This window comes from Neolamprologus multifasciatus, chromosome 19 (genome assembly GCF_963576455.1).
Source record: "Neolamprologus multifasciatus chromosome 19, fNeoMul1.2, whole genome shotgun sequence".
Classification (NCBI taxonomy): Eukaryota; Metazoa; Chordata; class Actinopteri; order Cichliformes; family Cichlidae; genus Neolamprologus; species Neolamprologus multifasciatus.
The window spans coordinates 29,373,360-29,397,976 of record NC_140457.1 but is presented as its reverse complement, the minus strand read 5'-3'; the positions used below and the strand labels follow the sequence as shown (position 1 = coordinate 29,397,976).

Below are 24,617 nucleotides of genomic sequence, written 5' to 3'. Positions count from 1 at the left end.
TAAGACAATGGTTCTTATGGCTTTTTTGGGGGGGGGGGGGGGGGGGGGGGGGTGTTGTTCCTTATTTCATAAAGCACCTTGTGATAATTGTTGTGATTTAAAAAAAAAACTGAACTGAATTATACACAAAAAATAAAGTTTTGAAAGGATTTACATGAACATCATTGCAATAAAAATGTAAATGAATCTGTTAATTAAATGTTAGCTTGTTATCTCTAAAAAAACTGGTTAATATTTTTTAAATACCATATTTACATTTTCAAATGATATAAATCACATCTAAATATTCTCAGAATCATTTTCCCTTCATACATACAGCACTGTTACAGCAGGACACGACTAATATCTGTAGCTCAGGTGGTAGAGCAGGTCATCTACTGATCAGAAGGTTGGCGGTTCGATCCCTGGCTTCCCCAGTCTGCATGACAAATATCCTTGGGCAAGATACTAACCCCAAATTGCTCTCCGATGCATCCATCGGAGTATGAATGTGTGTGTGAGTGTTACTTAGAAAGCACTTAGAAAAATGTGCTTGCGCGAATGTACAAGTTGTGTAAAGCGCTTTGAGTGCTCAGAAAGAGTAGAAAAGCGCTATATAAGAACCAGTCCATTTACCATTTAATATCATGAAATGCTTAAAGCAAGACCCTCCCAAGAAAAAGAGTTAAATTCCAATAATGAATAAATTATTAATTAATAAATTTATAAATAATTAATAAAATAAAATACAAGTAAAATTTAACCTCAGTTGTGTTACTTTTATTGGCAATTCCTCCACCCAACCAAAAACGACATTTTTAAATGCTTATAATTACAGATTTAATCAGACAAGAAATATCCATTAATGGCACAAAAGTGTACAGAAAACACAGCAAGATATGCACAGGTCTTATATTTAGTCAGATCTGTTAAAGACGTGAATGCAGAAGCACTGAGAGCATGAAAGTGAGCAGGATGTGATGCAGATCATGTGACTGTGCAGCTGATATGTCACAGCTTTAAGTCACTTCCACCACCTGCCTCAGCTCCTCTATTAGTGAAGCCAGCTCTTTCTCCAGGCTCATGATCAGACCTGAGGACACACAAGGACAGTGTTGTACTGTTACTCAACAAATATGACACACATGTGAGGAGAAGAACTCATAACACACAGTGAGTACAGACACATAATCTTTATGAGGTTTATTATCCTCAGAGTGCGCCCAAATGCTACGTCTGCAGTTTGTCCGTTTGTTCATTCTGCGCTCCAGACGGGTTGAGCGCGTTCAAAATTTTAATCGTGTTAATCGTGATGACCACATTAAAGCTGGCAGCCTAATTTTGGGGGGAAATTACTTTGTCCATGTTTGGACTTCTGTGTTGTAAACGCACAAATCAGTGAGTGCATGATTACATTGCTCCGCCCATCAAAAAGTCTGCGCATGCGTGAATATATCGCCCATCATCAATATTTGGACTGACGATTGTCAGTTGGAAAATGTTTACATATCACCCAACCCTACCACCAGGCCCGTTCTCTTCACAGATGTGTCAAAGTGTCACGTTTGTCACAACATCTCAAACTCCATCATTTCGGTCACATTTGCTCATTGGGCATCTACTGACTACTACACCACTTCCCAAATCTTCATCGGATATCGGAGAGAAATAAAAAATGAAATCCGATCCATTAAATATCAAAAAAACGCACCTCACAAAACTTGCGACACGGCGTAACTCGGCTCATAACCGTAGCACGTGTGAGCAGTGTGGTCACGTGATAGAGCGGCTGCGTGTATTTGTAGCCTCAAACCAGCATTTCATCTCCGAGGAAGTTTTCCCAGAGAGAAGTAAAGCAAGTGTGTAAGTTCATCTCTGAATGTCTGTAAAGCATTCCAGCGTTAAGCTTAACAACCCATATATGAAGCGACTGCCTCTCTCTCTCTCTCTCTCTCCTGCTGCTACTTCAATCATGAAACTGATCAATGATCAGCTGATCGTCTCTCTTGTTTGTTTTTGTCTCACTTCTCACCAGAAAGAGGAAACCAGCAGCTGAACAACAGCAGCACGTTTAAGCTTGATCAGCTGTTGTTAGAATTTATTTAATATTATTTCTACACCAGGATCTTTTTCTACGTAGCTGACGTAACTGTGCAGGGGCGGAGCTAGCAAAGTTTAGCCAGGGGGGCCGATAGGGCATGAACAGGGAAAAGGGGGCACAAAGACATACTTTTCTTTCTTATTCTCATTTAAAATGTCGAGCTTTTAATAAATAATTATCTGAATCTGACACCCAAAGTTTTAATCTGATGTAAAATGTATAGAAGTCCATTACTGTATATAGTAACTGTTAAGTCTAATATACCCTAGTAAGCTATAGTACTTTTTCCTTTGGGAACCATCTGTGCAGTCTGCAGTTCTGTTGAAGAAAGATGTTGAATCTATTTAATTATTCTTGAAAAATAATTTATTTCTGTGCATTTTTTTCCCCCTGCATCAAATTAAAGTTGATTACGTCGATTAAGCATCATGAGGTGGGGGGAGGGTCCCTTTTTTTTTTTTTTGCTGGGAGTTTGCAACCCTATTAGTTAGGTTGCTTAATATTTCTGCTAAGTACTCTTTAAAATACCAGAATAGGGAGGATGGAGCAGGTTTACGTTTATTAGATTGATCAGTTTTGCTGAACTATGAAATATTTTGGGTGCAGTGTATTTTTTACATACAGGTGTAACAGAATAGCTTTAGTGTTGTTGTTTATTTAAACTTCAGTATGAACATACATACACACGTGTATATACACACACACATATACATAAATATAGATATTAGGGGTGCAACGATACACAAAATTCACGGTTCGGTTCGATACTTTGGTGTCACGGTTCGATATTTTTTCGATACAAAAAAATGTTCATGCTTTTTTAATTTGTCATTTATTAAAATTATAAATATATATTTTAACTAAAAAGTACAGTTTTTAAATTTAATGTTGCTGAAACAACAAAGTAATAAAAATAAATAAATCTATCTGATGGAGAAATCACTCATCTTTGGAAAAGAGAGTTTATTACAGAGAAATGTCTCTTTCCAAAATAAAAGCTATACTATACGCTTCTTTTATATATATATATATATATATATATATATATATATATATATATATCCTGATAAATGATCAGAATTATAATATTTCTGACAGTCTGAGTCTAAATAGAATTGAATCGAAGATCCTGTGATTTGGTTAAATTTCACTTGTAATGCTGATTTTATATTGACAACTACTGACTCTTCATATGACATCTAAACGACACTCTGCTGATCGCTGGCTCAAACTTTACCTGTGTTGGCAGTGTTGCCGGCAATGAAGCTGATGACCAGTGGTAGCCGATTGAACTGCACAATCTGTTCAATCCAGAAACATTACATGTTATATTAAAAAAAGTTAAATAAACTAGATATACTTTACTAAACCTGAGTTTCTGAGTTGGTCAACCCATACTCATCCTGACCTGAAATAATGACATTAAACTTGGGTAGAGGTCAGGGCTTGAAATTCATATCTAAAATTTGATCCCCTCCACTTCTGATATGCGGAAGAGCTGAAGACCATCATCAAAACAACCTGACCTCATGCTTGTATGCCACACTGATGCAGTAATTTGGGGCAAAGGACCCTAAAACAAGTACTGTGTGTATAAATGAATATGCTGTTTGCTTTCATTATAGCAATAACTTAACATAAAAATACAATGAAAAATACAATAAAGGCTTGAAATATTTCACTTTCTGTGTAACAAATATAGAATATATGACATTTTTGGAGCTAGACTATGGTATGACAAATACACCAAACTACTGATTGGTGGACAGAAGGGGTCTGACCTGGTAGGCGTTATAATAGCAGATGATGCTCTTGTTCTTAGAAAGGCCCAGTTTGCTGCCCTGATCAGTGGCCAGAGCAAACGTCGACAGGAAGCCAGGTCTCAAAGCATGAACTGGGGCATTGTCGTTGGCAACTGCAAGGATACAGCAACGATGTCAGGGATGTAGGGAGAAAACTCTCCACATAAGGAATGTCTGCTGACATTTGTTTCAAATACTGCCCAAACCTGCATAATTCAGTATATTTACGATGCAACTTATGTTTTTTTTCCCCACTAAAGAGCAACTGGTTACATTTTTCTCTAAATTAATATATAACATTTCTTGGAAATTCAAATTTGAAAAGATTTGAAACATTAATATATTTAGTAAAATACAAAAATCCTTTTTTTTTTTTAAGAAAAAACATCTTGTGCCAAACAAAGTAAGTAAGTGTGCTCTCTGCTCTTCTGTGCAATAGTGAGTCTGAGCGATTCACAGACTAACTGTTGATCTGAAACTGACAGCTCGTGGACTTCCCGCCTGGCTGACTTCCACCTTCAGGAGCAGCTACTCCCATCAGGGCCAATGTGGAAACTGGTTTTAGGCTCTATTCAAACACACTTTAATTCTACTACCAAATTTATCTTCTGTTACTTTTGCTCTCGTGGATTTTACAGTTTTCCACATGACAGCAGTGAGACCAGCAATAACCAGCCATTCAGAATGCTTCTTACCTTTAATAACCGGGACACCATCCCTATCAGTGACCACAATAGCATGAAGACCTTCAATGCTGAAGGAGACAAACAACAAAACTTTACATTAAACACTGAACATCCTGATAGTGTCGACTGTAACATTGAAGATTTTGTTACTTTAATGATACACACCTTTGCAACTGTTTGTAAAGATATCTCTTCAAATCCTGCAAATAATTTCACATTAAAAAAAAGAAGTTAGATAGTTGGTCAGAGCTAACAAACCATACTTCATCGTCCAGTAGAGGGAGCACGTTTGCTGTCCGCTCCACTGCAGGGACGGCCCAGCTGGCTGCAGTGAGCTCTGTTGTCAGATGGAGGCAGCGAACAACAAGTCTGTGTGACAGCTACTCTATGTGACAGTGCTATTATAGGGAGATTGAAAACTTGAGTCTGTGGGAAAAAAGCACACTTGACAAAGTCTTGACCACCTTTTCTGGTGATACTGTCTGGGCGGCGACGCCTATCGTCTAGAACAGCGGTCCCCAACCCCCGGGCCTCGGACCGGTACCGGTCCGTGAGTCGTTTGGTACCGGGCCACGAGAGTTGAGGCTCAGGAGTGAAATGTATAGTTTTCAGGGTTTTTATCGGTTTTCAGCGTTATTTTGTTATCGTTTTTATCGTTTACTCTGTTTTCCTGGGTCTTTTCACGTGTGTTATGCATAAATCTTCTTTTTTCGGTACCGGTACTAGTTTTATTTTGTTGTGAAAATATTGTCGGGCATAAACCGGTCCGTGGCGCAAAAAAGGTTGGAGACCTCTGGTCTAGAATACTGCAGTGGCTTCCTGCACAATAATGACTGGTATAAATACAAGTTTCTGCGAACCATGGGTGCAGCAGTGAGCAAAGCGAGCATTACAGCGCATACACTGCAGCCTGGTCACTCATGTGTCCGGTGACTTATCTGGACTTGGTGAAGCCAAGTATCCCAGAATTCTGTTTGTTCAAAACTTATAAGCAGCAATGGTGGAGGAAAGTTGCTAGAAGTGTCCGTAAAGTTTGAGATGTTACCATTTCTGTGGAACAAAATTAACTCTTACAATATTTTCAGGATGTAGATGCGTAAACTTCAAATATCGCTCGATTTATCAAGACATCACCTATTTGCAAAAGTGCTCTGACATTTTTCCAAATGTCATTTTTGCTCTGACATTTTCGTCTGTCATTTCATTTTCGTCCTCACCAGCTGGAGTCAAGGTTCACTACAGCTGGTGAGGACGCACATCATTTCCAAAACTTATTACAGTGTTTTATTTGTTCCTGAGCAAATCGGTTTGGCCGAGAATATAAGTTAAACTTCATAACTGGGTCGTTTCATTTCAAAGTCTTACTTTGAGAGCTGTCAGTATACTGAACTGAATATTTCACCAGTCCTTATCCCTGGATGTGAAAATGTGCTGTTTTATTTTAACAGCTGACTCTGAATTAAATCTAACATTATAAATGTTTTAATCCCACTGGGAGCAGAAACAGCATGTTGATACGTGAAGATCCTGAAGACTGCTCCAGTGATGATCAAATTATGTTTTGTTTTTTTATATATATTTTTTCAATTCTCTTCCAAACACTAGCTGTCTATTTTAAGTTTTGAGTGTCTACTAAAATAAAAATAAAAGCATTCTGACATCAGAAACGTTTGTTTGAGCCAGATTTGCATGCGCAAATCTTACGTCACTTCCTCTCTTTGCCAACATTGCGACATTCAATATATTGGAATGACACGGTTAGCGCCCAGTTAGCTCCAAGCATTTCTCAACAGCTCTGCCTCCTTTTCGACTACCGGGACATTTAAACTATGGATAATGCGTATCCGCAACAAATTTTTGCTTTTCTCCTCAACAGAGAGCGTCCCCCGATTGAACAACAGCGCTGTAAAATAAGAAGAATGGCACCTAATGACAGAGTTAATAATACAGACTTTGTAATATGTCACGTGAAGATTCAGCAGCCAGATTAAGTGTTTACTGACAATTGACAGTGATAGCGGACATCATCGTCACTATTCCAGTCAATCCTCTCCACACAGACAAGCATAAACACACTCGACTATCACTAAATCAAATTTAAACGAACAGAAGAAGAAGAAAACCCCTGCACATGCGCGGTACGGATCGGGTAGACCCGATTTGTACGGTCCGACTTTGCACATGCGCAGTAAGGATCGGGAGTCCTGATCTGTCACTATCTTTTTATTTTTTTTGTTTTTGTCTACATTATATTAAATGTTTCATTATCGGAAACATGTTAAGCGATACTTAATATTCTTAACATCTTAACAGATACTCTGACCCGTAACTATTGTAAAACGCTTCGACCGGAAGTAGACACCTTTCGCGCATGCGGGGTACCGATCGGGTTTCCGGTAAGGATCGGGTAGTGACATCTCTCTTTCTCTCTGTATATCTGCACGTCTCCGAGTTTCTGTGCTGGAACGTCAATTAAAAAACAAACAATCGTACACTTCTGCTTTCCACCCAGCTCCGGAGGCAGCGCAACAAACCGAAAAGTGCACGACCACAGACACGTTTGACATGTGACATCAAAAACGGCTCGCGCACAGACGACGCCGCGAGCACAGTTGTACTGAAGGTTCCAAAATACACTCCGCAGTGGTCGCGTCGACATCATGATAAGAGCACAGGAAGCCGCTTCATTAATCTCCGACACCCCCAAAAATCAAGAGATAAAAATAAAATAAACAAGTGCTTACTTTTGAGAGCGCTTTTAATCTCGAACAGTACTTCACGTGTCCCTTTTTTAATAGGAATGATCAGCAATACGTTTTTTCCTGCTTCTCCATTTTGGAGACGGGAACTCAAGAAGAATGACAGACGTCTCATACTTACATCGGCCATGGCAGCTATCGAGGTGCCGAGACCGCTCGACGACTGCAGGGAGATGACTGTAATGATAGTTGTTCACACAGAGGACTGAGTACGTCGTCGGACTTCACATTATTTTATGTCAAATAAAGCACACAACTATATGAGCCGTTTCCCAGATAATACAGCGATAATATAAATGCGTGAGTTAACATCTCCTTATTAAACTAAAAACAAATGATAAAAATAACTAGACAGGCAAATTGGAAATACACATTAAAACCTCAAATGAAATGACAAACCTTTGAACGACTTTAAAACAAAAACATAACCCTCGGGATCTGGGAAGGGAGATTAAAGAAACATAATCACGTGATTACTTCTTCTTCTTGATTTTTGTTGGCTGGCAAACCACAAAGTGGTGCATTAGCGCCACCAACTGGTGTAGACATGAAAGGTGCTCAAAAATCTCTTTCTTCTCTTTCTGTAGTACATTGATCACCTTTCACTTTACTGAGCTTGGATCGGTTGCCTTTTGCCTATTCTCTATTGGTGTTTTTGTATATGATGTAAACTGCACATGACTCATAACAGAAAAACACCAACAGATGGATATATTCTGTTTTTATTATTCTGCCATGTACAGTGTGCTTGAGTGTTCTGAAAGGCGCTTTCAAATAAAATGTATTATTATTATGTCTTCCCTCCATCGTTCCTTTCTTTACTTTTCTTTCCCCAGTTGCTTTTCTACTTTCTACTCTACTCTGTCTTATTATGCTCTTTATTTGATCCAGCTGAAGTTGATAACTAGATCAGCTGAAATGTTTTTATTTACTTTTACAGCCAAATCTAAATGTTCTTATCCTTTTATCCCATAATTTGCTGATAAGGGTGGTACATTGTTTCTGTGCTTTGCACTGTCACCTGACAGCAAAAGACTTTCTGGCTTAAACCCTGGCAGGTTCTCCTTGTGCTTTCAAGGGTTTTCTCCAGCTCCTATGGTAACCTCCTAAGGTTAGGTGGTAATACTAAACTGGCCAAATGTGAGCTGGATCATCTTAAACAGTGCATCTTGATTGTGGCCCTGTAAATTTACCCAGTGCCCAATGATAATAGTCCTCTTCTGATTTCCAGTGACATTTCCTTCATCTGTAAATACTCTGTAGAACTTGACTGCATGGTGAGGTCAGCCATTTGATTTATGTTACAGCAGCTCATGACTGAATAACATGGTGCAATAAAAGTACTTTTAGACTTTACTTCAGTTTAATTTACTTCAGTAGGTTTAGGGGTTGTCACCTCAGCATGCAGTGGAGTGCTATAGAGTCTATAGAGTAATTTTATTCACATGGAAAAGTTTCAGGACACCTGGAGACTGGAGTTTGACACCCCTGATCAAATACTCATCTGATTGACCCAGTGTATATGAATTTCTATCTATGCCCATTCACTTCCAACTAAACACCTCGTTACATTTTATACATTCTTGTATTCTTCTTGCACACATTGCTCCGTTGTTTGCAAAACATGAAAACTTCCATCCCACGTCACTGAACTGCAGGTGATAATCATCCCAGAGAGGGAAGTATTATTATTTGTTTCTTAGATGGGAGAATATAGGGTGGTACACTGGTAAGTAAACAATGAATAGTTAAATTTGTCCTGTGAGCAAACACTGAGTGACAGTGGGAAGAAAAAACTCCCTTTTAACAATAAGAAACCTCAGGCTCAGGGAGGGGCGGCCATTCTCTACAACCAGTTCGGGGTGAAGGGAAAAAGGGAAAGAAGAGAGTAAAGAGAGACAGAATCAAAGGCAAACCAGAGAAATAATTACTAATGATTAAATGCACTAGAGGTGTATAAACACAAAGAGATTGAAAAGAGATGAATAAAAAAGAAATGCTCATAAAGGAACAGTGCTCTTTAATGAATTCAGCACAGACTTTACATTGTAGAGGTAACAGGGAGACACAACAAGTTATCAGTTAGCCATCTAACTATACTGTAACTCTAAAACTTTACCAACTCCACTTTACTCTTAGTTCACGACACCACCCTCTAGTGGTGCAATATGGTACGATCATTACAGGACACAACATCTCTCTCTTTATGAAAAGAGTTCCCCAAATAGCGTAGTACAAAAATAAAGTAATAATAATGGATTGGATTTATATAGCGCTTTTTAAGGCACCCAAAGCGCTTTACAATGCTACTATTCATTCACTCTCACATTCACACACTGGTGGAGGCAGCTACAGTTGTAGCCACAGCTGCCCTGGGAGACTGACAGAGGCCATATCGCGCCTTTGCGGTAGGGTAAAGTGTCTTGCCCAAGGACACAACGACCAGGACAGAGAGCCCAGGGATCGAACCGGCGACCTTCCGGTTACAGATACGCTTCCCAACCCCCTGAGCCACGGTCGCCAATTCACTGTTTAGCAAGTCACACATACACTTGTAAACTTAAATGTCGCAATAGTTATAACATCAGAATACTACAACTAGCAAAGCTTAATAAGCCTGAAACTATGGCCGTGTCCAAATTCATGGGCTGCATCCTCCTGAGGACCCGGCCTTCGCGGTCTACGTGGGCCGGGTCCTCAGAAGGTCGGGTAGGCCGCAAGTAAACGGCTGTGGAATTGGACGGTCCAGCCTTCAGATTAGCGTCACCGCTGTCTGGGTGGAGTTTAATAAACTCGGCCGTCTGCTCCTTGCTATCTAAAATATAACAGGACACTGGAGGAAATTCTCGACTGTCACATACTTCTGTTTAATGTTTAGTCAGCTGTGTAAAAACCACCCGGGGGATTAATAAAGTTTTATTTTATCTAATCTAATAACTTTAATCTCCGCCAAACCGATTTACTCACAAACAAATAAAACACTGAAAAAGCCCAACAATAACATTTTTAGGTTGTCTAAGTGACTTATATATCATGTTTAACCTGAGTAGCAAAACTCCGCGGTGATCTGAAAATGATGTGCCGGGAGTTGTGCCGTTCTCGGCTTCAGTGACCCTCGAGCTTCCGGCGAGCTATCGAGCTGGTGGGTAGCAGACGTCTCCGAAAACGTCGGAGCACTTTTGCAAATATGCGATATCTTGATAAACCGAGCAGATATTTGATGTTTACACAGCTACTTTCTCACCTGAAAATATGTTAAAAGTTTATTTTGTGACCCACAAAGATTAGTAAGAGTAATTTTAAAACTTAGTAGCTGCCGCCATTGTTGGAAACTGGAGCTTGGCTGGGCCGCGCTATGAATTCTGGGATATGGTGGGCCACGAAGGACACACCCGACCCATCCTTCAAATTCAGAGAAAAGGAGGACGCATTTGTCGGCTGCATTCGGAGGAGTCTACGAATTTGGACAGCCTTCGGCGCGTCGCTGTGACGTAATCGGTCTACAAATGCGGCCTCAGGAGGAAGCAGCCCATGAATTTGGACACGACCTATATTGCACTCCAAAATAAAATGAAAAGAAATTATTATTCCAGTTTTTCCATGACAATTTTTTCTTAGTGCATTGGTGGCAGAAAATCAATTCTTTTCAAACCCAAGATAGAACAAGTAATAACATTTCTCTAATGTTCTTTTTCCAAGCAACCTATAGTCTTTGTGCCAGCGAGGCTTGTACTTGACGCGTGGCAGTCTTCTGGCAGTAGGTGAGCCAGTCTGAGTGTGGTGCAGCCTCGCAGTGTCAGCGTTCTTTTCAGTCACTGGGCGACAGCGTGCTCGATGAGTCCAAATCTTTCCATCACTCAGCAAGAAGGCATTCGAGCCTTTGGCTTTTGTTACTGTTACAGGAGGGGTAAATCTGGGATGTCCTTTAGGGACATGGTGGGGTTTGCTTATCCTCACAATCTCTCCTGGTAGAAAAGAAGGTTTCCGTGCGTGACGCCTACCATCAGTGTAACGTTGCATTTTCAACTGATAAGTGACGTGCAACGTCATCCAGTGGAGACACAACAGGAGGCAAAAGGAGGACATCCAGTTTAGTACGCATCTTCCTGCCATACAGGAGTTCATAGGGAGAGAGGGAAGTAGTTGCATGCGGTGTTGCACGGTAAACTTGAAGCCAATCCAGCACAGTCGCCTTCCATGGTTTTGACTGCTGGATTGCTGTCTGGATACAGGTGCGGAGGGCACGAAGAAACCGTTCGATTGCTCCGTTTGCAGCTGGGTAGTAGACAGATGTTCTGCTGTGGGAGATGCCTCTATTCTGGAGGAATGAGGTGAACATTACAGAGGTGAACTGTGTAGCATTGTCAGTTACGATGTTCTCTGGGTTGCCATGACGACTAAAGACAGATGAGAGGAACTGAATGACATCATCAGTAGTAGCAGAAGGTGAAAAGGCAAGCTCAGGCCATTTGGAGTAGTAGTCAGTCAATGTTATGACGTATCTACAAGCAGGTATTGCAGTATCAAAAGGCCCAACAATGTCAAGACCAAGTTTTTTCCACGGTCCATCAGGCAGTGGGACGGGTTGGAGAGGAGCAGGATTAGTATGTGCAGTTTGGTGATTGGACTGGCAAAGGAGGCATGAGGTTATGGCAGACTGAACTTGTGAGTCCATTTTTGGCCACCAGTAGAGATCTCGTAATCTTTGTTTTGTGCGCACAATCCCTTGGTGACTTTCATGTGCCAGTGCAATCAGATGAGCATCAGATGGGGGAGGGGCTCTCAAAACAGCATCAATATGATCCAGGTAGTTTTGAACACCTGGGAGGTCTTTACGGATTACAGCCATCATTTTCTGAAAAGCTGAGGGGACAGAGGCCAGTCCATAAGGTACTCTGCAGAATCTGAAGAGTCCATCATGAGTAATGAATGCTGTCTAATCTCTGCTATCTTTATGCAGGGGCAGCTGGTATTATGCATTTGCAAGATCAATTGTAGAAAACATTTTCGCACCCTAAGTGCGAAAATGGACATTGAGATGTAAGCTGGCAAACAATTCATCTACATGTGGTAAGGGGTAGCAATCAGTGATCACAGCTTTGTTTGTTTCACGGAGGTCTGCACACAGCCTTATTCCACCCGTTTTCCGTCCTGTCACAACAATTGGGGATGCCCATGCTGATGCATCAATCCGTTCAATGACACCAGCTTTGAGTAAACGATCCAGTTCTGCTGAAACTGAAGCCCTCACAGCAAACGGGAGACGTCGCAGCTTCTGACGGACAGGTTTGACTGTTGGGTCAACTTTCACTTTATGCACAAAGGCACGCACACAGCCAATATCTGGGGCAGCAGGGATGCAAGAAGCAGGTGATGGGTTTGTAGACATCACAGAAGCAGTAGGATCAGTACATGGAGGTAGAACAGCCTGCAATGCTGACATTCAGCGCTTCCATCAGATCTCTTCCAAGAAGAGGAGTTCCTTTCCTTACAACAAAGAACACAGCTGAGGCAGATGCATTTCCTCTGCTCACTGTGACTTGCACGCAGCCTAACACAGGGATTGTTTTCTTTGTGTATGTAACTAGTTGAAGGTCAGGTGGTTTTAGTGGCGTATCACTGAAGTGCTCTTCGTAGATGTGGTTAGGCAGGATAGAAACTGCAGAACCTGTGTCCACAATCAGTTCAATGTCCTTAGCTGATGAGGTAGGTGTGCTCACATTTATGCTGCATTGCAATCCTTTTGATGCATGAGAAGGATCTGTTAAGTAAAGGACTGTGAGTTTTGGTAAATGGACTTCCCGTACATCTCTTGTCTTGGATGAACAGCAGACACGAGCAAAATGTCCAATTTTATGACACAGTTTACAAGTAGCTTTGGCAGCAGGACACTGATGACAGTTGGCTAAATGACTGTTTGAACCACATCTAAAACAGTTCTTAGATGTTTTTGTTGCATGAGATGGCTTTGCAGGGTGAGCACTGTATTTATGTTTCCTCTGCATGGAGTGCGAGTGAGACTGCACAGCTTGGACTGGAGTACTGCTGTCTGCAGCTATGGATTTAGCTTGTTGAACTGCAGATTCCATTTGTGTTGCCAGTGTAACAGCTTTATCTAGTGTCAAATCAGGTTCAAGCAAGAGTCTTTCTCTTATGCTGGGGCTAGACACATGTTCAACTAGCTGATCACGGAGCATTTCTTCTGTCCTGTCATCAAACTCACATTTAGAAGCAAGGTCACGCAAGCTGGCCACATACTGGATAACAGTCTCATGTGAAGCTTGTGTTCGCTTTCTGAAGGCATATCTTTCCACAACAACATTTACCTTGGATGAAAAGTGTTGTTCTAGGGCAGTAACAGCAGAGGCAAAAGTATCACCTGTATTTGGCAGTGAGTAGAAAATCCTTTGTCCCTCTGTTCCCAAGCAGTGAAGTAAAGTAGCTCTTCTTCGTGCTTCAGGCCAAGCATTCCCTGTTGCATTGATCACAAGCAAATAATTGTTGAACATACGCATCCACATGTTGAATGGCAAAGCAGGATCTCCAGGGCAAGGCATAAACATTGGCGGCGGATGGACGTTTGCAGCCATGATGACTCAGCAAAAAACTAAGCAGAAATACGGCTGTATAAATGTCTCGCAGCCGCTGGCGTGCGCACTCACAACCATGGCTGAGCGTAAATGGAGTCATGTGCCGACGTATTTTACCTCCACAAACAGCTGAGACGTGGTTTGCGATACATGTGGCAAAAAAGTGAGGTGTTGTGGCCACTTACCAACCTTGAGACCTCAGAATTAGGGAGATATTCAAAAGGGCTGTTGGGGTGGGTGGTGATGGTGGGGGGTTATAAATACATTTTACAGTGTTTATTTATCGGATAAAATACGTTAAATGTCACCGTTATTATTGGCCGGCCCGGAAACAGTGGGGGTGTCCAAATTCAGAGGCTGCTTCCACCTGAGGACCCGGCCTTCGCGGTCTAAAGAATCCGGGTAGTACGTCACGAGCTCCCTCGGTGGAGTGAAACTCTGCCGTCTGCTCCTTGCTGTCTAAAATATAACCGGGCGCTGACGTAAACTCTCCACCGTCTCACACTTTGTTTAATTAGTTTTCTGTTTGACGTTTATTCAGCTGTGTGAAAACCCCGGAGGAACCCTCCCGAGGGATTAATAAAGTTAAATTTAATTTAATCTAATAACTTTAATCTCAGCCAAAACGATTTACTCACGAACAAATAAAACACTGAAAAAGCCAAACAAGAACATTTTTAAGTTATCTAAGTGACTTATATACCGCGGGGGTTTGAAAACGATGTGTCGGTCAGCTCAGATATGTGAAGTTTACGCAGCTACATTCTCACCTGAAAATATGTTAAAATGTTTTTTTCGACCCAGAAAGAGAAATAAGAGAAATATTAAACTAAGTAGCTGCCGCCATTGTTAGAGACTGGAAATGGCTGGGCCGCCCTATGAATTCTGCGATATGGTTTTTCAATTTTGTTGTCCTGGAAAATCGGGAGAAATTCGGGGAAATGGTGGCTCCGGGAGATTTTCGGGAGGGGCTGAAATTCGGGATTCTCCTGGAAAAATCGGGAGGGTTGGCATGTATGGTTGTGGCAACATCACTAACTTTGTCAAATACCTCAGAGTAAATCATATCACAATATATGACGAGCGTATGTTGAGACGAACTGAAGAGGAGGAGAGGGACAGGGTCTGCTGGGGCGAGACAAACGTCTCTCGGAGTCCTTTAGTGCTGCAGGCAGGCAACATGTTCAAATAGCACAACTTCAGATTTTTTATTTCTATATGATGAACTCTGCATTGTTAAGTGATAAGAACAAGTAATCTGATGTCCTGTAATCATTAGGATGCTGTAATTTGAGATACAATAAATAAAATAAGTTTTTGTACAAAGTATCGGATCAGTATCGTCGATACGACCCTGGATATTACCTGGTATGGGATCGGAAAGGAAATCAGTGGTATCGCACGTCACTAACTCTAACTCTAAAACTTTACCAACTCCACTTTACTCTTATTTCACGACACCACCCTCTAGTGGTGCAATATGGTACGATCATTACAGGACACAACACACACGTAACCCTGCAGTCTGAAAGCAAAGTTTGGATAATGAGGTATGCAGTCTCTAAGACACAGTGGGGCATAATTATTCAAGATTTTGAATTCTCTCTGCTGCAGCTGAAGGCTTCTCAAGCACCTCACAGAGTGACCTGATGGAAGTCTCTGACTAACTGTGTGAAGACGTGATTAAAGCCACTTTTTTGCAGTTACTTTAATACCACCGGTTTGTATCTCTGAAGTAAAATACTGTGCTCAATAGTAGTGAATGTTGCATTGAGCATCTTGCAGATGCTGAGTCTAGCAGAACAAGCACAGGGATGAGTCAACTGTCAGAGGCCATAAGAAGTCAATTCTAGTGCTGTTTCTGTGCGATCACGCACTCTAAATCCTGACTGAAACCCCTGAAACCGTTCCTATGCAAATGATCAGTGAACTTGACTACTACTCTTTCAAGAATTAAAAAAATAAATAAACCAGATGCGTCAGCCTACGGTTTGGGGAACAGGTAAGCCATCACCCTTTTACCTGTTGCCACAAGGAAACTGAGACTCTCTCTTTCTCCTATTCTCTCTGCACAATAAAGGGAAGGTCTGTATGTAAAAGCAGTCGTCTGACCAGACTGCTTCTTGTGTATGGCGTGGCAGTGTGATTTTCTGCTGTCTTTAATGAAGAATGGTACTTTTGTCATGGTACTGCGTCTGTGACCCAGTGTTTTGCGTGTTTCCGTTTTCTTCTTTGGTTAGTGTTATTTTCTCAGTGTTTCCTGGTTTATTTTGAAAGAGTCTTTGTCACTGTGTTTAGTTTCACTTCCCCTGTCTAGTCAGCTGTTTCCCCGTGTGTTTTCACTTCCCCTGATCCTGTGTGTATTTAAGTCCTCGGTCTTTGTTCATTGTCAGGTCGTCTGTTTTCCCTCCACGTCTCATCACAGTACTCATAGTCCTCACAGTATTCACAGTCGTCATAGTTGATTCATAGTTCTACAGTCTTGTCACAGTTTTCATAGTTTTTTAGTTTTCCTAGTTTAGGTTTCAGTCTAGTTGTCGCTCCTTGTTTTGCCTTTGCTCGAATTTTATGTCCATGTCCACCAGCCAAAATAAACGGCTCGCTTTTCTTTATGATGGGGAGCTGAGGTCCCCTGAAACTCTGAACCTAGATTTGCCCCTGACTACTTATACGTGATCTAAATTACATTTTCATCTAGGTCCAGGAAAAGAGGTTAGGAATAGAAGATAGGAAGTACCTTTAGATAGTGATGGGATGCACTGTGCCAAGGCTTTGGAGTGTGTGTCGAGAAATCCAGGAAGTATTTAATGAAGCGCAAATTGAGGCTTGCTTCTTTAAGAGTAAGTGATGTCACTGATGACGTCTGAAGCCTGGCTGGTTCAGAAAGTGGTGGTGTGATTTTTGCTCATATATGAAAAGCCGTGGATTCTTGTAAACTTTGTGTGTTAGTGTTTGTGCTTGGGATCAAGAACTGGTTCCTTGGAATCGTTAGTCTGCCTGTCTATCAGTGCCGCTGATCGATTCTTGCATTCTCACTACGATCATATGGACATTACTTTTATTTTTATTGTAAAAAAGGATTTAGACAGAAGAACGGAGACGGAGCTTGGTTTATAATGGAACGTGTATTCAGCAGTAGTTAGCCATCCAAAACATACCACAATACTCTTTTCTTCTTCTATCCTTCTATCACTATCAGTCACAGAGACCCCTACTGGTAACTGAGTATATGTTCATATTCAATCCCCCTGTAAAACAACCCTTCACCATCTTAGCAGTGTATGTAAACATAACACATCCCACAGATCTAATATTATCTACAGCTACTCTTAGTACCATTGATGTTAAGTTAGACTCTTTTTCTCCAATCGATCTTTCTGAGTTAACTTCAATAATTACTTCCTCCAAACCATCAACGTGTCTTTTAGACCCCATTCCTACAAAACTGCTCAAAGAAGTCCTGCCATTGATTAATTAATTCTTCGATCTTATATATGATCAACCTATCTCTAATAATCGGCTATGTACCACAGGCCTTCAAGGTGGCTGCAGTTAAACCTTTACTCAAAAAGCATCTCTAGACCCAGCAGTCTTAGCTAATTATAGGCCAATCTCCAACCTTCCTTTCATATCAAAAATCCTTGAAAGAGTAGTTGTCAAACAGCTAACTGATCATCTGCAGAGGAATGGTTTATTTGAAGAGTTTCAGTCAGGTTTCAGAGTTCATCACAGCACAGAAACAGCTTTAGTGAAGGTTACAAATGATCTTCTTATGGCCTCTGACAGTGGACTCATCTCTGTGCTTGTCCTTCTTGACCTTAGTGCAGCATTCGATACTGTTGACCATAATATCCTATTAGAGCGATTAGAACATGCTGTAGGTATTACAGGTACTGCACTGCAGTGGTTTGTATCATATCTATCTAATAGACTCCAATTTGTGCATGTAAATGTAGAGTCCTCTTCACACACTGAGGTTAATTATGGAGTTCCACAGGGTTCAGTGCTAGGACCAATTCTGTTTACATTATACATGCTTCCCTTAGGCAGCATCATTAGAAGACATAGCATACATTTTCACTGCTATGCAGATGACACCCAGCTCTATCTGTCCATGAAGCCAGATAACACACACCAATTAGTTAAACTGCAGGAATGTCTTAAAGACATAAAGACCTGGATGGCCACTAACTTTCTGCTTCTTAATTCAGATCAAACTGAGGTCATTGTACTCGGCGCTGAAAAGCTTAGAAATATGGTATCTAACCAGATTCTTACTCTGGATGGCATTACCTTGGCCTCCAGTAACACTGTGAGGAACCTTGGAGTCATTTTTGACCAGGATATGTCCTTCAATGCACATATTAAATAAATATGTAAGACTGTGTTCTTCCATTTGTGCAACATCTCTAAAGTTAGAAATATCCTGTCTCAGAGTGACGCTGAAAAACTAGTTCATGCATTTATTACTTCCAGGCTGGACGACTGCAATTCATTATTATCAGGATGTCCAAAAAACTCACTGAAAAGCCTTCAGTTAATCCAAAATGCTGCAGCAAGAGTACTGACAGGGACTAGAAAGAGAGAGCATATTTCTCCTGTTTTGGCTTCCCTTCATTGGCTTCCTGTTAAATCCAGAATTGAATTCAAAATCCTGCTCCTCACATACAAGGTCTTAAATAATCAGGCCCCATCTTATCTTAATGACCTTGTAGTACCATATCACCCTATTAGAGCACTTCGCTCTCGCACTGCAGGCCTACTTGTTGTTCCTAGAGTATTTAAAAGTAGAATGGGAGGCAGAGCCTTCAGTTTTCAGGCCCCTCTTCTGTGGAACCAGCTTCCAGTTTGGATTCAGGAGACAGACACTATCTCTACTTTCAAGATTAGGCTTAAAACTTTCCTTTTTGCTAAAGCATATAGTTAGGGCTGGACCAGGTGACCCTGAATCCTCCTTTAGTTATGCTGCAATAGATGTAGGCTGCCGGGGGATTCCCATGATGCATTGAGTTTTTCCTTTCCAGTCACCTTTCTCACTCACTATGTGTTAACAGACCTCTCTGTATTGAATCATATCTGTTATTAATCTCTGTCTCTCTTCCACAGCATGTCTTTATCCTGTCTTCCTTCTCTCACACCAACCGGTCGCAGCAGATGGCCCCGCCCCTCCCTGAGCCTGGTTCTGTTGGAGGTTTCTTCCTGTTAAAAGGGAGTTTTTCCTTCCCACTGTCACCAAAGTGCTGCTCATAGGGGGTCATATGATTGTTGGGCTTTTCTCTGTATCTATGAAGCGCCTTGAGGCGACTTTTGTTGTGATTTGCCGCTTTAAAAATAGAATTGAATTGAATTGAAATACAAGCACACACACAGATGAATCGACAGAGACATGCACCCCCACCTGTACTGATACCTCCACATTCACACAAATCTAGGCTCAGCATATGGTTCTGGTATTCATAAAGTAGGTCTAATGTGCACAGTTCAATGTTGTTATAATATGTGAACATACGTGTTGACATATGTGTGATCTGTGACCTTTGGAGTGTGCACGGCGTCTAGATGTCTGCCGTATATGGACAAGGGAGCCTTCCCTTCCAGAGGGGCACCTTAAGTACGAACAGATGTGGGAGCTGTGACATACAAATGGAGTCAAGAGTGTTGTTCTTCTTGTTGAGGATGGACATCAGCCAACTGCAAACATCTACTTAAATTCAGTTGTGTAAATCCACAAAGAGGAGCAGGTCAGCTGATCGCAGCCTGCACACAAAGCAAACCCAGTGGAGCTTATTATGAGAAGTGACTGTGAGTTGTGATTCTTTTCTCTAAGCTGAGCCACTGTACAGAACTTATGGTTCCCTAACCTGCTGACTCCTACTGTGACCCCTGACTGAACTCATTAACTGTTTATGTGTGGAGGCAAAGGCCCCTCTGAAACGCAGGCAACAGAAAACAGTTATTTTAAAAATGATCTTTTGCTGCATGTCTCCTACATAACAGATGACTGAGTACTTTCATTAGAATAAGAGTAATATTTGTACTATCGTCAATTTTACTTCATTATTATATTAATGTAGCACAAGGTTCAGTTACCCTTGTAACATATGGTTAGTAGATTGTCCTTCCTGAGAAGAAGGGACAATTGATATGCTGGACAAAGGATGTTGAATATGGAGCTGTCAGGCAGGAGGAGAAGAGGAAGGGCCCGAAGGGAGCAGGCAAAAAAAGGGTTGCTTTCTGATCGACTGTGCTCGGCAGACTTCTGCAGCAGCTCCTGGAGTTTCTGGTACTTTGTGTTTTTCTTAATAGTTTGTTTTTTAAGATTTTCTTTTTTACATTTTTCATGGTTGTGGGTCATGCTAGGCAGTCGCTCTGTACTTACATACACTTGGGACCAGCTGCTGCTCTGCAAAACAAGCTGCTGTCCGGAGCCAGACTGGTCATCTAGCAGAAACTCAAGAGGAGACATTGCAGGGTGGAGCAAGAGTTAAAGCAACGAGAAGGACATGTAAACTCCGTTTCACTGGGTATCGTGGGGAACATGAGGTCTTTGCTAATAAGATGGATAAATTTTGGGCACTGATTATGCTTAACGGAGACGTGGGTGCACCCTGACTTCAGTGCCCAGCTTTTTCAGTGTTCGGGTTGACGGAGATGCCAAGATGAATGGTAAGAAAAAGACTGGAGGGATTGAAGTATTTGTTGAAGAAAGGTGGTGCAGTTCAATCCATGTTACCATGAAGGAACAGCTTCCCTCGCCTGACATTGAACAAACTAATCCATAAGGCTGGAACCATCACTGGTCAGAGTTTGGAGGCGTTTGAGTCAGTGAGGGATCGGAGCTCACTAAACAGACTTCTTTCCATCATGGATAATCCATCTCACCTGCTCCACTCCATGCTTCTGAGGCAGCAGAGCTACTTTTACCTTACACTGATTCGACCCTACTACCAAAAAGAATGCAGGAAATCATTCCTACTGTTCTATTCAATTCAATTTTATTTATATAGCGCCAAATCACAACAAAAGTCGCCTCAAGGCGCTTCATAGATACAGAGAAAAACCCAACAATCATATGACCCCCTATGAGCAGCACTTTGGCGACAGTGGGAAGGAAAAACTCCCTTTTAACAGGAAGAAACCTCCAGCAGAACCAGGCTCAGGGAGGGGCGGGGCCATCTGCTGTGATTGGTTGGGGTGAGAGAAGGAAGACAGGATAAAGACATGCTGTGGAAGAGAGACAGAGATTAATAACAGATATGATTCAATACAGAGAGGTCTGTTAATACATAGTGAGTGAGAAAGGTGACTGGAAAGGAAAAACTCAATGCATCATGGGAATCCCCCGGCAGCCTACATCTATTGCAGCATAACTAAGGGAGGATTCAGGGTCACCTGGTCCAGCCCTAACTATATGCTTTAGCAAAAAGGAAAGTTTGAAGCCTAATCTTAAAAGTAGAGATAGTGTCTGTCTCCTGAATCCAAACTGGAAGCTGGTTCCACAGAAGAGGGGCCTGAAAACTGAAGGCTCTGCCTCCCATTCTACTTTTAAATACTCTAGGAACAACAAGTAGGCCTGCAGAGCAGGAGCGAAGTGCTCTAATAGGGTGATATGGTACTACAAGGTCATTAAGATAAGATGGGGCCTGATTATTTAAGACCTTGTATGTGAGGAGCAGGATTTTGAATTCTGGATTTAACAGGAAGCCAATGAAGGGAAGCCAAAACAGGAGAAATATGCTCTCTCTTTCTAGTCTATATCAAACTGCATAATAACTCTGTATACCGTCAGCCCGAGACTTCGAGGACACCAGAACGCAGGAGCATCTTGATCGTGTCAAACCTGAACCACCAGCATCCTGTGAGCCCTGTACTGGCCTGGCCTTTGCTACGAGCCTCCTGCTCTGCTCTAACATATGGATGGATGGGAGTTAACTTTAAACTAGATTTTACTCCAATACACACATGGACAGCTGGAGACCCAATAGCTGAGTTGACATTCCTGTTATACTCCTTTGATATTCTCAACCTGGGGAACCTGCATAGTTGGAGCATTGTCATGTAAGTTCTCTGAGGAGGAATCACTGGCTGATAGCAAACTTTACATTACCAGGTCCCAAGCAGACTCACAGATGCAGAACGTATAATCCCTGCTTTAGAATGAACTCCAGACTTTTTACTGATCTAATTTAAGAAGAAATTTACACTAAACGAACAGACTGTGGCTTTTCAAGTGGTTTTAATATATCATATTAAATTATTGTACTAAACAAATTAGGTACACCAGTTAAATTGCTTGTTAACACAAATGGCAATCACAAGACAGCAACTCAGTGCATTCAGACACGATCAAAGCAACCTGCTGAAGTTCAAGCTGAGTTCAATCAGAATAAGGAATAAAATGGTTAAAGTGTCTCCTATAGTGGTATGGATGATGGTGCCACACAGACTGGTCAAAGTATTTCAGAAACTTCTGATCTACTGGGAGTTTTTCTCACATCTGTCTGTACGAATTACAGATAATGATCATAAAAAGAGAACATATTCTGAGTGGCAGTCCTGTGGGTGAAAATGTGTTGTTGATGGTACAGTGGAGCCACACTGCTGATGTGAAAAACACAACTTCCAAGATTCAGTTATCTGAGTGAATGAGTGACCATGTTACCCATCAGCAGGTACTGGTCTGTATTTGATTAACCCATACAATCTATAGATACACCTTGCTATCCAGGTTAGCTAATTCAATTCAAATTTAAATTAGCTCAGTGATTGTTTTCCTTCTGTTTGTCCTGTTGTTCATTATTGTGCATCCTGTTGATCTCAGTCCTTCACTGCAGGTTGGTCTTCCTTCCACCTTGTTTCAGTGACAGCCATCATCTGCCTTTTCTTATCTGGGACTGAAAAAAAAAATCAAAATGAAACTAAAGAGACACAAAAAATTGAAACATTAATTATAATTCAATTCAATTCAATTCAATTTTATTTATATAGCGCCAAATCACAACAAAAGTCGCCTCAAGGCGCTTCATAGATACAGAGAAAAGCCCAACAATCATATGACCCCCTATGAGCAGCACTTTGGCGACAGTGGGAAGGAAAAACTCCCTTTTAACAGGAAGAAACCTCCAGCAGAACCAGGCTCAGGGAGGGGCGGGGCCATCTGCTGTGATTGGTTGGGGTGAGAGAAGGAAGACAGGATAAAAGACATGCTGTGGAAGAGAGACAGAGGTTAATAACAGATACGATTCAACACAGAGAGGTCTGTTAATACATAGTGAGTGAGAAAGGTGACTGGAAAGGAAAAACTCAATGCATCATGGGAATCCCCCGGCAGCCTACGTCTATTGCAGCATAACTAAGGGAGGATTCAGGGTCACCTGGTCCAGCCCTAACTATATGCTTTAGCAAAAAGGAAAGTTTGAAGCCTAATCTTAAAAGTAGAGATAGTGTCTGTCTCCTGAATCCAAACTGGAAGCTGGTTCCACAGAAGAGGGGCCTGAAAACTGAAGGCTCTGCCTCCCATTCTACTTTTAAATACTCTAGGAACAACAAGTAGGCCTGCAGAGCAGGAGCGAAGTGCTCTAATAGGGTGATATGGTACTACAAGGTCATTAAGATAAGATGGGGCCTGATTATTTAAGACCTTGTATGTGAGCAGCAGGATTTTGAATTCAATTCTGGATTTAACAGGAAGCCAATGAAGGGAAGCCAAAACAGGAGAAATCTGCTCTCTTTCTAGTCCCTGTCAGGACTCTTGCTGCAGCATTTTGGATTAACTGAAGGCTTTTCAGTGAGTTTTTTGGACATCCTGATAATAATGAATTACAGTCGTCCAGCCTGGAAGTAATAAATGCATGAACTAGTTTTTCAGCGTCACTCTGAGACAGGATATTTCTAATTTTAGAGATGTTGCGCAAATGGAAGAACGCAGTCTTACATATTTGTTTAATATGTGCGTTGAAGGACATATCCTGGTCAAAAATGACTCCAAGGTTCCTCACAGTGTTACTGGAGGCCAAGGTAATGCCATCCAGAGTAAGAATCTGGTTAGATACCATATTTCTAAGCTTTTCAGCGCCGAGTACAATAACCTCAGTTTTATCCGAGTTAAGAAGCAGAAAGTTAGTGGCCATCCAAGTCTTTATGTCTTTAAGACATTCCTGCAGTTTAACTAATTGGTATAAGTTTATTCATTTTAAGATTACCTACAAATTTAGCTTGTTGGCTAACACTTTATACCCAACACTGTATAATAATGACAAACTATTAAGGTATTAAGCATTAGTACAGTATAAGTGCTTAATTCATTGTTTAAAGAACATTACTCCTCAGTATGTAATTTATAAATGTTTATGTTTAGGCTGTGTAAAATGCTCAGGAGACAATTCAGCACATAACAGCAGCGTGCAAGGTGCTAGCAGGCACGGCATAAATCGAATGCCATAACCAAGCAGCCAGCATAGTGTACAGGGACATCTGTGCTGAGGACGGTTTGCAAGTACCAAGGTCAAAATGAGACACGCCCCCTAGAGTGGTTTAAAATGACCGAGCTAATATCCTGAGAGAGAGAGAGAGAGAGAGAGAGAGAGAGAGAGAGAGAGAGATAGATAAACTGACCATGACAAGGGGCTCCCTCAAGATTTCAGTCAGAGAAGTGAAAAGAATGATCAGAAAAGTTGTCCAAGAACAAGGAGCGCTACAGA

The 24,617-nt window shown here is 41.4% G+C and overlaps 2 protein-coding genes across 2 annotated transcripts in view; both read right to left on the bottom strand.

Moving 5' to 3' along the window:
* Window positions 1–737: 737 nt before the first annotated feature.
* lamtor3 (late endosomal/lysosomal adaptor, MAPK and MTOR activator 3) lies at window positions 738–7,853 on the bottom strand. The gene is made up of 7 exons (XM_085143613.1): window positions 7,727–7,853; window positions 7,449–7,504; window positions 4,734–4,768; window positions 4,578–4,636; window positions 3,862–3,995; window positions 3,318–3,381; window positions 738–1,072 (listed from the first exon to the last, which is right to left on the bottom strand). Exons 2-7 carry the CDS (start codon window positions 7,455–7,457, stop codon window positions 999–1,001), a joined length of 375 nt encoding a protein of 124 aa, XP_084999739.1. The 5' UTR covers window positions 7,458–7,504; window positions 7,727–7,853; the 3' UTR covers window positions 738–998.
* A 7,941-nt stretch (window positions 7,854–15,794) lies between these two features.
* The window catches only part of dapp1 (dual adaptor of phosphotyrosine and 3-phosphoinositides), a 34,407-nt gene continuing 25,584 nt past the window's right edge, over window positions 15,795–24,617 (bottom strand). The window contains exon 9 of the mRNA XM_085143572.1: window positions 15,795–22,811. Within this exon, the coding sequence (XP_084999698.1) occupies window positions 22,788–22,811 (24 nt within the window). The 3' untranslated portion in view covers window positions 15,795–22,787. The remainder of the gene's footprint in view (window positions 22,812–24,617) is intronic.

Excerpts from the sequence above, each read along its gene's own strand:
- lamtor3 (XM_085143613.1), bottom strand. Across the intron at positions 3,996-4,577 it reads TGGTGTCCCGGTTATTAAAG|TTGCCAACGACAATGCCCCA; the intron begins GTAAGAAGCATT and ends GTATCCTTGCAG. Across the intron at positions 1,073-3,317 it reads CGGCAACACTGCCAACACAG|GTCTGATCATGAGCCTGGAG; the intron begins GTAAAGTTTGAG and ends GTGTGTCCTCAG.